We start from the raw sequence: 15,948 nt of genomic DNA on the forward strand, positions 1-15,948 counted from the left end.
TTTAGTTCTAGCGGCTTGATCCCCATAGTTTGATACCCCTCACAATTTAAGGACACATCCGCATTTATGTCCAATTACATGGCAGAAATTAAACACGTGCCTCTCACATGGAGGTGTATTTTTGCCTACTTGTGGCATCTACCTTATTTATGTATTTTTGCCTACTTGTGGCATCTACCTTATTTATGGCTTCACCTCTTCCCATTCCAGTCTTTCTTTTTTGGTATGACTTTCCAATTCAGTCCAGGCTCGAATTTAGGAATTAGGGCTCCTCAAAATGTTTTATTCATGGGTTGAGATTGTGTTCAATTTCTCATTCTGGCATGTAAGATTTAGTTTTTACATTTCTAATTTTGATATATAATTGCATTTCATTGAACAACTTGTTAATCCCTTCATATCTAGGTCTACAACTACTATTGTGTCTCCCTTGGATTTTATGCACCTTAATAAGCATGTCATACTCTGGCACCAGCCAAGCATCAAGGTGTTCATTCCGCAGTAGGGAAATGAGGGTGGGAAGGGGAACCTCAAAGACACAAAGGAGTCGTGGAAGGTGCTTCTGGAAATACAATACATCATATGTAATTAAGACTGACCCAAAAAAAATACTGATTTTGTGTTGTTTCGGAATGTAGAAATGTGATATTTCTTATTCTAGAGCCAAGTTTGGATTTGGTATACACAAGGTACATCTTATTGTGCTGGATTTATATGGGATGATGGAATCAGCACTCGTAACTTGATGCATAATAAACCATCTATAGGAAGTCAATCAGACATGGAGAATGAACCTGCTAGAGGGATTAAAGGATTTAGTGGTCTTCATAAAATAAAAAAATAAAAATAAATAGAGGATTTAGTGGTGGCTTTAAAGATGAAGTACAAAACCCTTAAAACAACCGGTGATTTAGTGGTGTCAATTTGCTAAATGGAAATAGGAATATGTTGCTAGTTCATTTGTGGATTTCAACCCGTGATGTGTTATGATAATTATGAAATTCGTAGTCTAAAATATTGATAAGATCAACGAAATATCCAGGATATTATCGTTTTTTCGAGTCGAAGATATTTTGGAACGTATCCATACACATATCGTTTAAATATCAATGATAATATAGGAAAATATTGATGTCAATAATTTCTCACACTTTAGCAATATTTGGCTTAAATATCACTATAATATCGATAATATTGATAACATTGAGATGATGAAGACAATGAAAAATTTTGAAGAGTTAATTACGCTAACACCCTCTGAGGTTTCTTGTGTTTTCACAAAACCCCCTCATGTCTCAAAAATTACAAGAACACCCCCTGAGGTTTCAGTTTGTTTTTATAAAACCAATTTTTGTTGATTGTTTGTCCAAAAATTGATGATTTCATTGGAAAAAAAAACTTATGCAAATGATAAAATTAACCTCAATGAAGTATATGCAATCTAATCTCAAAGGCCAACTTTGTCATTTGGAGATTTTTTTGGGTATAAAATCATCAATCTTTGAATGAAAAATCAATGAAAATGAGTTTTGTGAAAACAATTTAAAACGTCAGGGCATCTTGTAATTTCTAAACCCTCAAGGAGTTTTGTGAAAAATTCGAAAATCTCATGAGGTGTTAGTGTAAATAACTCAAATTTGAACTTTATAGGAACTCTATGTGGTATTAAGTTACTCATGTATCTAACCATGCAATGTATAAAGTGTAAAACATTGTAGTAAATCATTATAAATAAATGATTATGGTGTGTTTAATCTTCTTTCATTAATTACGACATATTTTCTACACTCGTAGTGTTTTTAAGCTTGCTATATAATCAACTTAAATTAGTTAAACCCATCATACAATGCATTTCCTTCCAAAAAAAATTTGTGCTAAAGTAATAGTTAATTGACTAAATAAACATCCTCTGAAGTATCAAAAAAAAAAAAAATCCAAGTTTTTCTTACAATTTCCATATATTTTATTCAATTTTTATCGATATTGATAATATCCCGATAATTCCATTGAAATTTCCATGTTTTTGGATTACTGATTCGAAACCATTGATATTTTAGACATTTATGATCGTGATTGTGTATTCAGTTAAAAAGTGGAGTATAAGGGATGTAATGATGGTTTATTTCACATTGTGGTTATGGATTGTTAATGAGTTTTGAGCACATCTTAGTAATGAAATTCCGTTTGTTAACGATATTTGCAGTGAATGCATATATATATATATATATATATATATATTAGTGATTGGAGAAGAGGGGTTTACACAAATATTGATGCTTGGGGTTTCGAACCACATGAATGGATGTGGAAGAGCTCAACCAACTGAGCTATACACAAATGCCAACACACAAATGATTCTTGATATACAAAATAAATGAGAAGAAAGCATAGCAAAATTTGTAAGGCCCTGTTTGACTCACAGAACGGATTTGAAGGGAAATCACTTCCTATGTCATTTTCCAAGGGATGGGAAATGGAGATTCCTTACCCATATTTGGTAATCCTAGGAAAGTAATCAAGAAATACCACTTTATTTCATTTCACATGTTTGGTTTGTGTAGGAATGTAAAACAAAGTTTGTTTAATTTTTCAATTATACCCATATGAAATCAAATAAAAAATTAATGCATTTAATGCTGTATTGTAATTCTAAATTGTTAATGGGGATAATATGGTAATGAAAAATGTATATTTAATGTTGGCTCATTTTCATAAACTTTCTCATTAGGTGGAAAGCAAAACCCAAAGGGGGAGGAGGGCTTCACTTTCCCCCTTACTTTTCAATGTGCATGGCAACGATTTCCCATGCATGGACTTATAAAACATGAAAAAGCAATTAATTTCCCATCTCCAAACCTTTTTTTCCCATAAACAGAACATTCTTTCCCATGAACCAAACAAGCCTAAGAAGCTTACTGCCATTTCACAATAAAAGCAGCATTTCAAGGTTTGTAATTGTCAAAGCAAAAGCAGCATAAGCATTTGAGTTGTCTAGCCAACTTTCATTTCTCATAATGTTTCTTAATAAAACAACTTTCCTTCACTTTTTGAAATTTATCTTCTTTGTTAGTGAGCTTTGTGAAGAAGGCCTTATCTTTTGGTTTCCATGGTGGCTTCCTATATCTATTTGCCATTGGCCTTAAGAGTGGAGATCTACTCCTCCTCATAAAATTGTTTGTGCTAAAAAAAAAAATTTCAGTTAAGAGACAAGTCCTACAATACTCATTCCTATCCTACCTAGTATATTATTTAGGGTTAATTACATTTTTGGTCACCGGGGTTTAGCTCAAAATAAAATTTGGTCACCATGATTTTAATTTTTCCGATTTCATCACCGTTTTTACAGTAGTTAACAAATTCAGTCCTATGCCTCAATTGCGTCAGTTTGTTTAATTTTAAAAATATTTAATATTAAGTTAAAATAATTAATTTCAAAGAAATTTAATATTTAAAAAAAATAAAAACCTACCCCATGTTCTGTCACATCCCGGGATCAGCTCCGTCGTAGCACAATATTGTCCGTTTTGGGCCCCCCTATCTGCCCTCATGGTTTTATTTCTGGGAACTCACGAGCAACTTCCCAGTGGGTCACCCATCCTGGGATTGCTCTAGCCCCAACTCGCTTAACTTCGAAGTTCCCATGACTCCGAAGCCAGTGAGCTCCCAAAATGCCTCGTGCTAGATGGAGGTGGGCATGTACATATAAGGCACATCATCCTCTCTCCATTGGTCGATGTGAAATGTTACATGTTCCCTTTGTTCTACCATCAGCCTCCCTTCCCCACCTAGCCAACAGTGCCTAGCCCCACCATCCCTTCTCTCTGCTCCCATCAAGTAGATCAAAACCAGAATTTCGAATATTGGTAAGTTACAAAGAGATCTCAAAAGGTGTTGAGTTCTTAGGTGAGTCTCTCTCACATGCTTGTAGACAAAACTAGTTTGAATGTTGTTCGTTGTGTTTTGAACACTGTGATGCCCCTGACTGCTAGCAGGCTATACTTTAGCAACTAGAGGTTACCTGTTGGTGAAGGAAGTGAAAAGAAAGAGATCTGGGCCCTAAAATGGGCTCAAAAGTTGCTCTCTGTTCTATTGCGATAGGTATGCCACTACTAGTGATACTCTTATATTAGAAAGAGGTGGTAAAGTCGATATAATGTTGTGTAAGTATTGCGCTCCTATGACTTTAACCTCTAACCAAAGCCACTGTGCTCTAAGGAGGGGAATCTAGCTTTAGATAGGTTCTTTTCCATGCCTCAATGAAGAGAACTTCAATATTTCACTTGATATGCAATAAAAGCAAGATGGATGGTGATTTTAGATTGTCATCGGATAGAGAGTACAATAACAAATCTTGAATGAAAAGTGTCCGATGGACACAGTACAATTCCTGGAAAGTAAATACAAGTCCAAAGGGACTGAAATGAACTTAAATAAAAGTAAAGCAAGGTCCGATAAAGCTAGGGAAAGCCTTATAGGGCAGAAAAAAAATCTTATCGGATATAATTGCACTTAAGACAGTGCAGGAAGTGTCCGATGGGAATTTGTTATAGATATCTGCAGTCAGAGCTTGTCCGAAACACAGATAAGAGGTTGATTTAAATGAGCTGGAAATCGAGGCCAACTATTAAATCATACCAAGCGATGCTGGCAGAGTGTATAGGTTACAAACAATAGCAATGTAATTCCAATCAAGAGCTGTCAATTGGGAATTAGATAATGTATGTGTTTGGGAAAAGAATAGAATTCCAATAAGGAGTTGTCAATTGGGAATTAGACAGTGTATGTGTTTGGGAAAAGAATAGAATTCCAATCAGGAGTTGTCAACTGGGAATTCAAAGACTAAGAAGGATTTGATTCAAGTCTTGGCTTTGGTCTACTGTGAGACACTTTGCAAGTGTTTGAGTCTGGGTTACTTCGAGGTTGTCGAGAGTAAGATTATTTTGAAGGTTGTTCAAAATAGGTTTGATTGATTCCTTGTTGGATCCTTAATACTGAGCTTTCTTCCTCTATTTGTAGGCTTTAAAGTCTTCAGTAAAATGAATGGCTAATTGATGGGAGCTGCTGCTACAAACCATAAAGAATCCACAAGATAATACATGCATGACTTCCAAGTTGATCAGTGGGGAGCAATGTGGTCACGAAAGCACCTTTCATCTAGTTTGAATATTGTAATTGATATGCAAATGCCCTGTAATTGGCCAACTTTGATATTTTACAATTCTATATATGCCAAAGACTGAATATTCTCTACCCAATTAGATTTCTTTATTGTTACTTGGAGTAAATTAATTTGTGACACCTATAAAAGCATAACAGTTTGAATTGTTTTTTACCCAAAGCTCAAACGGCGCCTTTTTAATTAGTTAACACTGACTGTTAAATAATTAAATCAGTTAAGAATAGCCTAGGCATTGATGATTTTACCATGATTTGTAATTTACAAACCATTTGGATTGGTTATAAATACATTAATTGGTTTTTTACTCTAACTTCAAACACTTTCTGTCTGAAGTGGAACTGTAGCATCGAACACAATTCTGTCCAAAGTAACTTACGTAGTTTCGGGTACAAATCTGTCTAAAGTAATGTATTGTAGCATTGGACACTTTTGTTCGAAGCACTGGTTGACCATACGATGGTCAATGTTCGCGACTGGTTTCTATCCAAATGGCCTAGGCCGCGGACGCATTGATTGGGCCCTTTTAGACGTTGAAATGGCTCTTGGTGGTTGAGCCTTAGTTAACTAACTACGAAATTGGCCCATTAACTGTAGGAATTAAACTGTGTTAACTTTGGTCCGAACAAATGTAAATAAACCCACCACTGTCAATTGATTCAAAGATCTCATAACTTTGATTCTACCGCCTCTTCTGTTAGCTCCTACAACAATCAAGCGATCAATATCTACACTTGTTTCTAATCCCTTCTTCAGACCTCACGTACAGTATTTAACTAAATATATGTTTGTTCCATCATGCTCAAGCAAAGCCACCATAAAAATATATATCCCATGTATTTGGAAGTGAATAAGAAAAACAAAGTTAATAACATACGTGGTTTGGGAAGTGGTGGAATAAGAGACTCCTTTCTAATGTTAAACATGGGTTGGAGGCCAAAGGGGTTAAGTGGTAGTGGGCGCATGGAGAAGGGATGGTGGGTAAGGGGGCCTAATGATGGCGGTGGGCACAGTCCGGAATGGTTCGATTTTATTCTCAAACCACACTAAACCAATAAGAAAATAACAGTCCGGTTTGGTTCGGATTAGCTTAAAACCATAATGAAAACCGAACTAATCCAAACCACTTGTAATCAGTTTGGTTCGGATGGTTTGTGCCTAACACAAAACCATGCATTTTTCAACCTTCTCTTACATTATAGTGCTAACATTTTGCCATTATATCATTCCATCAAAGGCTAACACAACAACATTCCATTTAATCAAAGGCTGTCTAGTTTCCAACATGCATTTAAGTTCACAATTGTTCGGTTCATTTTTATACATAATTTTTCATGTTATTCACCCACTATTTTGAGTTAGTTCTTGACATTTTATAGCTTTTTACTTCCTTTTTGTGTTTTCTTAGATTTTACCTTGGTTGGAATGAAAATGAGCTAAAAGTGCATTATTAGTTATAAATTCTGTTTTTGTTCATTTTCGTAGGTGAACTTCTTGGCCTGGGATCAACATGCTCTGGTGCTCGGATGAGGTCATGATCTTCATGAGATTTGTTCCAATGGATGTTAACTACAACATATCCAAATTTGAGCTCCATTGGACAAGTATTGCCTATCCAACCAATCCAGCATGTTACCACAGCTCTGGAAATCCGGATTTGGCCAGCTTTTACCTCCTTTGTGTCATCTTAATTTCTTGTTACCATAACTCTTGGTAACAAGGAATTACCTTTGTAAAAGAGATATTTTCTGAAGTATTTGGCATCTTTGTGAGTCAATGCTTCATAATGGCAAGGGGACAATGGGCAAAAGCTTTAGAGAAAGAATGAGTTTTATATTAAAAGTGTGAGTAGGAAAAGATGGGAAAAGGAGCAAAAGCAATTGGCAATCAGATATGGAGGGAGCCTTTGAACGTGGAAAGCAATTCAATTCTGAATTCTACAGATTGAGAGCAGATTTTGGAGAGTTTTCAGAGCTTGGAGAAAGCCAAGGTGCAGCCAAGAAAAGTGGAGAAGAAGACTTCCACCATTGATAATCTTGAAGCTTTCATCATTTTCTGAAAATCTGTAAACTCTTTCTAATTTCATTTTGAGTTTGTATTTGAAATAAGTATGAGCAACTAAACTCTATAGCTAGGGCTTAGGTTGAAGCCCTAAACATGATTACCTTATTGTTTTGATACTTGAGTGTATGAATTTCTAGATATTGTTGATGAATTCCAATTCACCAAATTAATCTATCCTTGATGTGTGTTTTTCCTTGGTTGGCCATCTTTGAAAGCATGCTTCTTGAGATTGTTGGGATTATGTGTATCTTCATGTTATCCTAAGCAATAAATGGATGAAGTAAGAATCATCCATGTGAATTGGTTTCTTGAATACCTAATGTAAACACCATGCTATTAGGATTCTTGTGATGTTCATATTCTCTTTGAACTTAATGGGTTCTCCTTGTAATTGAATCAAAGTACGAACCATACCTAGGTTCGGTTATGGGGAGGGCACAAGTATTGTAGCACGAACCATGCACTTTACGTATATTAGAGAGAATCACTGTTCACTGTTCAGAATTTTGTGGTTCAATGATAACCACTGAAGCAGCTGACCCCACAGACTCAGCAGACAAAGCATCAAGGTCCAAAAGTTCCAAAAATGCTTCATCTCCTGGATCTGGGACATGGGGTAAGTTTAACTCCTGTGGTTCTGGAACATATGGTAAGTCTACCCCTGGTGGTGGCCACATATCAGCAGCTATAACTGCAGCATCTTCTAACACCTGGTTGTAGGAGTGTGCTTCAATATTTAATTGACACTGACTCCTAATGTTGTTTGCTTGCAACCGACGTCTAACCACCAGTCTCTGCATTTCTGGTGTATAAAACATCCTTCTATTTCCGGTATCTATGACTTCATTAACTACATCCACATAAGCTTGGTGGTGTAGACGGCTGTGGAATTCTTCTTCGTCTATTGGGATAAGGCCATCGGGTCCCATTTGGAACCCTCCCCACGTATCATTGCTATGATCGGGTTGCATCCTAAACATTAATTTAACAGGTCAGTTAAATAACAAAACAATGAAATCGTAAAACTAGCTCTGATACCAACTTGTCACGCCCCAACCCACGGATTTAAGTAATTTTGGGTTAAGACGTGATTCACACCTTAATTATAGAATTTTAATAAAAACTATAACTAAAATGTGAAGAAACATTTAAATAAATAAAGTAAATATTTCACATAGAATATTCGAAACAACAACATCTGAAAGCTTGAAATAGTTATATTATTTTACAAGCCAGAACTACTAAAGAGTTTACTAAAAGAGTAACTCATTATTTATCCTCAAGCTATGTACACAGTACACCCTTATAAATATGCCAAAATCATCACAAGCTTTAGATTTCAGGTTCAGTACCTGCAAAATCTATTAGGGGGTGAGCGAAACCACAGCTCAGTAGGGACATAAACCTTTTTACATGAAATTGATATAATTAAATTAAATGACGAACAATTACACCGCCAAATATCACATTATTAATAATAATGCATGAATGAGCTTCAATTCTAATCCCGTTAATTCATATAACTGGACAAGCAGACCTGCACGTCCCATACCATGCTTATACCACTTGGTCCCGGATGCCCATTTATATGAACTAACACCCATTTCAACTGTCCCATAATTCCCCCTTTTGTTAGTCATCTTGCCTAACTCCCTTTCGCCAGTCCCGAATCACCCAATAAAAACCATGTGCACTGTGGGATCCCTGAGACCTGGTACCTGCCAAGAGTTAGACTCAACTACACAAAAGACTATATCCATTACCCTCTTTTCCATTATTAATATCTCCAACCAACATCTCCAACTAATTTCCATGACATGATATAATTATGCATTTCACATATCCATATATCCAACAATGTAGCTATTCAGAATATCACCAATGTACCAACATTGTTCTACCAATCAAGAACACATAAATATTCCAAGAATAACATTCAATTATAACAAGAATATTAATCAAATAATCATACCACGCATAATATATTGCTCACGAAATTTAATTAAATCAATCTCTGCAAAAGGTCCCCAAGAAACCCCTACCTCGTTTCCAAGTTAAGAAAACACACAAGCTACGACCTCTAACTTCTCCTGAGAATTTGATCACCACTTGCTCTCTCTTCTTTTCTATCTCTCTTTCTCACTTTAATTTTTCTCTCTTCTCTTTTGCAATCGTCCTATGTTTTTTTAAAACCAAAGGCAATGATCTCTATTTATAGTAACCATTATGGCGGCATGCCAACAGATAACTTCAATGCTTGTAGATCACCTCCTTAAGTAACTTTTCCTTCACTCCAAATCAATAGAAAGATAGGAAGATAATAGAGTGAAGACACGTAGTGATGATTCAACTACCTAAATCATTGACACATAACTAGTTTGTAAGTGAATAAGCAAGTGAATCATCAAATGCATAATTGTTTGACACATTTTTGACTACGTGGAGTTTAAAGAGAATTCTCATGCATGAATGTTTAATGGCTATACATGAGATGCTATTAACTAATATTAATATTAAAGCCAATTTTGAGAAAATCACCAAAATCTTTAAAAATAATGAATTGGCACTTAGGTGACGCATTAAAATAAAACATAGTTTTTCATAAAATGACTATAACACTATATATATATATATTTTAAATACAGGACTTCACAATATACCCTCCTTTAAAGAAATTTCGTCCTCGAAATTTAAAACTTACTGGAATAAGAGAATAATTCTGGGTACTTTTTACATATCTCTGTCTCTAATTCCCATGTAGCTTCTTCAGTATTCCCATGTAACCAAAGAACTTTGACCAATGGTATTGTTTTCGTACGTAACACTTGTTCCTTATGATCCAAAATCTGTATTGGTCTTTCCTCAAATGACAGTTCTTTATCTAAGTTGAGCTCTCCCCAATCTAGAACATGGGTTGGATCAGGCTCATACTTTCGAAGCATAGAAATATGGAAAACATTATGTATATTCGAAAGTTGAGGTGGTAGTGCTAGCTTATAAGCTACTTCACCAATCCTTTCCAAGATTTCAAATGGTCCAATAAACCTTGGTGCTAATTTTCCAGTTTTTCCAAACCTTTTTACTCCTCTTCGCGGTGAGACTTTAAGAAACACATAATCTCCCACATTAAAACTCAATGGTTTCCTTCTTCGGTCAGCGTAGTTCTTTTGTCGACTTTGAGCTGTTAAGAGATGTTGCTTGATAAGTTTAACCTTTTCAGTTGTCTCTTGTACCAAATCAGGTCCTAGCAACACAGTTTCTCCCACTTCAGTCCAACATACAGGTGACCGACAAGGTCTTCCATATAAAGCTTCATACGGTGCCATTTGAATACTGGATTGATAGCTGTTGTTGTAGGCGAATTCTGCCAACACCAAATGATCTTCCCAACTTCCACCAAAATCTAGAATACATGCTCTCAACATGTCCTCTAAAATTTGAATGGTTCTCTCTGACTGTCCATCAGTTTGGGGATGAAAAGCAGTACTAAAATTTAGTTGCGTACCCAACGCTTTTTGTAAACTTCCCCAAAATTTAGAAGTAAATTTAGAATCTCTATCTGAAACAATCGAAATAGGAATCCCATGTAATCTTATTATCTCTCGAACATAAAGCTTTCCAAGACTTTCAGTGGAATCTGTTGTTTTAACTGGTAAGAAATGTGCAGATTTGGTCAAACGATCCACTATAACCCATACTGCATCTCGTCCCTTTGGAGATTTTGGTAAACCTGTAACAAAATCCATGGTTATATGATCCCATTTCCATTCTGCTACTGGTAATGGCTGTAATGGACCTGACGGTTTCTGATGTTCAGCTTTCACCTGCTGACATGTAAAACACTTCGCTACAAATTTTTCTATATCTTTCTTCATGCCACTCCACCAAAAGTTACGTCTCAAGTCATGATACATCTTTGTCCCTCCAGGATGAATTGTATAGGACGAATGATGTCCTTCTTTTAGAACTTCTTTTCTCAGATCTGAAATTTCTGGAACATACAATCTATTCAAATATCTTAATCCACTGTCTGCATGGATACTCCATCCATCTGGTGTATCTCCACTTGTAATCTTAGTTCGAATGTCTTTAGACACAGAATCAGATTCTTGTGCCTCAATTATCCTTCCAATCAAAGTGGGGTGAGTTACTAAATTACATAGATATGCACAATCCTTATGCACATCTATGTACAAGTCAAAATCATAGAGAGACTCTACCATCTTCCACCTTTGATCACATAAACTGGCTATGACTTCTTGGGGATTTCGACTTAAAGCATCCGCCACCACATTAGCTTTTCCTGGATGATATTGTAAATCAAAGTCATAATCTTCTAAATATTCCATCCAACGCCTTTGTCTTAAATTCAACTCCTTCTGAGTGAATAAGTACTTCAAACTCTTATGATCCGAGTAGAGCTCAAAATGTTCCCCATATAAATAATGTCTCCATACTTTTAATGCGTGAACAATGGCTGCCAGTTCTAGATCGTGTGTTGGGTAATTCTTCTCATTTGATTTCAATTGACGAGAAGCATAAGCAACAACTCTGTCAGACTGCATCAAAACACATCCTAAACCATGCAATGATGCATCAGTATATACTACATAACTTACACCTCTTTCTGGAATAATTAACACAGGAGCGGATGTCAATCGAGTTTTTAACTCGTGAAATGCTTCCTCACATTTATTATCCCAAATAAACTTAACTCCCTTTTGTGTCAACTTGGTCATTGGATTAGCTATCCGAGAAAAATCCTTGATATACTTCCTATAATAGCCAGCCAAACCAAGAAAACTTCGAATCTCATGAACATTTTTCGGTTGTTTCCAATTCAACACTGCTTCTACTTTTGCAGGATCCACAGCAATGCCTTCTTTTGAAATAACATGTCCCAAAAACTTTACTTCTGTCAACCAAAACTCACACTTACTTAGCTTGGCAAATAACTTGTGTTCTCTCAATGTCTGTAGAACAATTGACAGGTGTTGTTCATGTTCTTCTTGAGATGATGAATAAATGAGAATATCATCAATGAACACAATCACAAATTGATCCAGATAAGGTCGAAAAACTCGATTCATTAAGTCCATGAAAACTGCTGGAGCATTTGTCAATCCAAAAGGCATTACTAGGAATTCATAATGTCCATATCGCGTTCGAAATGCAGTTTTCGATACATCTTCTGCTTTTACTCGTAGTTGATGATAACCAGAGCGAAGATCAATCTTTGAGAAGTATTGGGAACCTTGCAGTTGATCAAATAGGTCATCAATCCTTGGTAATGGGTACTTGTTCTTGATGGATTCTATTCAGTTGACGATAGTCAATACACATCCTCAGACTTTGATCACTTTTCTTTACAAAGAGTGCAGGAAAACCCCATGGTGAGGTACTAGGACGAATGAAACCTTTTTTCTCAAGCTCTTGAAGTTGTGTTTTGAGTTCTTTCAACTCTGCTGGTGCCATCCGAATAACTCTTCTGGGAAAACATCACTGAAATTCTTCACTATAGGAATTAGCCCAAGTTTGGGATCACCCAGATCCTTATTGGCCATATGAGAAATCAATCTCAAATAATTACAATTTTTATTATCCAAGATTGATCCAGGCTTGCAACTATTCTTATTTCCATAAAAATTGAATGTTTTCCCATCGCTGAGAGTCATAGTCACCATCTTTTTACCACAATCAAGAATAGCTTTAAATTGGGTAAGCAAGTCCATCCCCAATATTACATCATATACCATGAATTCCAATATCATCAGGTCAACAACAAGTTTATTATCTGATATCTCTATTATGCAGGATCTACACAACTTATTAACTTCAGCACATTTACCCAATGGAGATCCAATCATCAACGAGGATTTCATAAATTCATATTCTAATCCAAGAATAGATGCAAAGGACACAGATATGAATGAATTTGTCGCACCGGGGTCAAACAATATTCTAGCCCACGAGTTGAAAACTAGAAATGTACCTTCCACCATAGTAGGTTCATTCTGCTCCACTACTTGTCCAACAGCATATACTCGTCCTTGAGTGTGTTGTTCTGGTCTCCTTGCTGCTCCTGGCGCCTTAGGCCTTTGTTGTGCAGGTTGTCCTCTTGGACGTTGTGCCTGTGGATTAATAGAACCTCTAAACTGATTCTGTGAAGCTTGGTATGGGGCTTGGTACGAAGCACGGTACTGTGTTTGTGGAGCTTGAAATTGTTGTTGTGGTGCACGGAACTGTGGTTGTGGTTGTGGAGCAACAGGTATCTGATAGGATTGTAACTGGGGACAATCCCTCCGGTAATGTCCTATCTGCCGACAATGATAACAAAATCCTGAGTTTTGAGTTGCCTCAAATGATCTTGGATTTTGATACCGAGAACGAGAGGGGAAAAATCTTTGGCGTTTACTACTTTGTCCCCCGTTAGGATTCTTAGGTTCAAAAACTCTCTTAGAACCAAGTATTCTTTGTTCGGCCATTAAGGCACGATCAACAACTTCAGCATATTTCTTTAACTTAAAAAGTTCCACTTTCTCCTTGACCTCTAGTCTCAACCCTTCTTCAAATTTCTTTGCTTTTGCAGACTCATCAGGAATTATGTAAGGAGCAAAACGCATCAGTTCTTCAAACTTAGCTTGATATTGTCCCACAGTCATATCACCTTGATAAAGATTAGTGAACTCACGTACCTTCATGGTTTTCATAGTTTCAGGAAAATATTTTTCCAGAAATATCGTCTCAAAGGCAACCCAAGTTGCAATCTCAACATCAGGCATAGCCAAGACAGATTCCCACCAATGATAAGCTTGTCCTTCCAGATAGGTAGAAGCAATGGTTACTTTCAGGTTTTCAGGAACTCTTTGTTCATTCATCTTTCTCCTCATTTGTCTTAACCATTCCTCTGCTACCATAGGGTTTGGATCACCCTTGAACACAGGTGGTTGTGTCTTTCGAAATTCTCCTTGGATCCTCATTATTTGATCATCTTGAGTTTCATGATGGGGTTCGTGGTTATTTGTCTCACGAATAGCAGAGGCCATATCCTGAATGGCTAACATTATTCTCATACTATCACTCACATCATTCTCGTTTTGTCCTTCTATTCCAGCCATCTTAACAATTGGACCTTTATTAGATAATTCCACAAGATTAAAATATATATATATAAATATGCTAAATATTAAAATAAGCATACTTATCACAAGGACAACGTAAGACACACAATGACAGACAATAAAAAGTGTCGATGCCAACGGAAAATAGACTAGTGAATCGAAGAATTTAAGTAAAATAAATAAAATGACTGTATGCTATAATTATGAAAACTCCAAACTATGCTGAAACGTTCACACGATTTTAATAAAATCTAACAAAACTAAAAACTGCCACAAATCTTCATAAGTCGAATGCAAACCTATATGATACAGTAAAAAGAATTGCTAGTGTGAGTTGCAAAAATTAGTGCACACAATTAAGTTTAGATTAAATTAACACTTACAATTACTCAATACACCACAATCATGAAATATTGGCATGACAAACATAATTGTCCGATTTAATACGAATTTTGAAAAGTAAAACTAACAATTCATTAATCCATAGAATTTTATTTATTTTATATATTTTTTTTAAATATGTAATTAATCATGCCAATAAAAACATATAAATAAAACATTTATAAATTATATGAAGAAGAAACATTATAGAAAATCAAACATGCATATTAAACATTTATAAGTTGTTACAAACCTATTGCACAAAATTTAACAAAACAGTCACAAACCTATGTTACAAGGAACTTCCCATTTCAAAACCTCCATAAGGCTGCTCACAAAAACTATACATACCAAAATCAGCCTGTTAGATTTACACTATCTATTATTAGTCAAACTTTCTATTCATCATCAGAACTAATATCTATAATTTCGATGGGAGGGATAACAGGCTCAGGATGTTCATTTTCATCATCAGAACTTAGATTGATGACAGTTGGATCAGAATTTTGTGGTTCAATGATAACCACTGAAGCAGCTGACCCCACAGACTCAGCAGACAAAGCATCAAGGTCCAAAAGTTCCAAAAATGCTTCATCTCCTGGATCTGGGACATGGGGTAAGTTTAACTCCTGTGGTTCTGGAACATATGGTAAGTCTACCCCTGGTGGTGGCTGATCGGTTCATAATTGTATATTATTTCTTACCCTTCTAGCTTATGATTTGGTTATGTTTTTGAGTTAAACTTGTGCTTTTAATCCTTTTTGTGTTTATCTTTCAGTTAATTGAGCTTTAGGTAACAATGATGGCTTTGGAGAACATAATTCATGCAATTCAAGCATGTTAAGGCCTAATTTGGATGAATTGATGAAGAGCTTAAAGACAAATTCATTATGGCTACAGCCCCCTGCCAGTCCAGTTCCGTAGGTCATATTGCAAGCTTTGTTTCAGCAACCTACATAGCTCGGATGAGGCCACATTCTTCATGAAAGTTGCTCCAATTGGTGTGTACTATAACATATCCAAAATTCAGCTCCATTGGATAAATCTGGAGTCCGTTACCTAGCAAACACAGAACCATGCTCAGGATGGATCTTATCAGCGCGGAAAATGAGTTAGCAATTTGTTTCGGCCTTAACTTCTTCCTCCGACCTTGGATTGGCCCAAATAACATATGGCTGGAAAGAAGACATTCTGAACAGAGTGCTT

General features: G+C 36.0%; 1 protein-coding gene across 1 annotated transcript; it reads right to left on the reverse strand.

Moving 5' to 3' along the window:
* Positions 1 to 12,696: 12,696 nt before the first annotated feature.
* Positions 12,697 to 14,447, reverse strand: LOC148296252 (uncharacterized). Its single transcript, XM_088248132.1, has one exon. It carries the CDS (start codon positions 14,437 to 14,439, stop codon positions 12,697 to 12,699), a length of 1,743 nt encoding a protein of 580 aa, XP_088104258.1. The 5' UTR covers positions 14,440 to 14,447.
* Between the last annotated feature and the right edge of the window lie 1,501 nt (positions 14,448 to 15,948).

This window comes from Prunus avium, chromosome 2 (genome assembly GCF_965620075.1).
Source record: "Prunus avium chromosome 2, drPruAviu1.hap1.1, whole genome shotgun sequence".
Lineage (NCBI taxonomy): Eukaryota > Viridiplantae > Streptophyta > Magnoliopsida > Rosales > Rosaceae > Prunus > Prunus avium.

Coding starts and splice junctions, on each gene's coding strand:
- LOC148296252 (XM_088248132.1), bottom strand. CDS start 14,439: ATGCTTATTTTAATATTTAGCATATTTATATATATATATTTTAATCTT.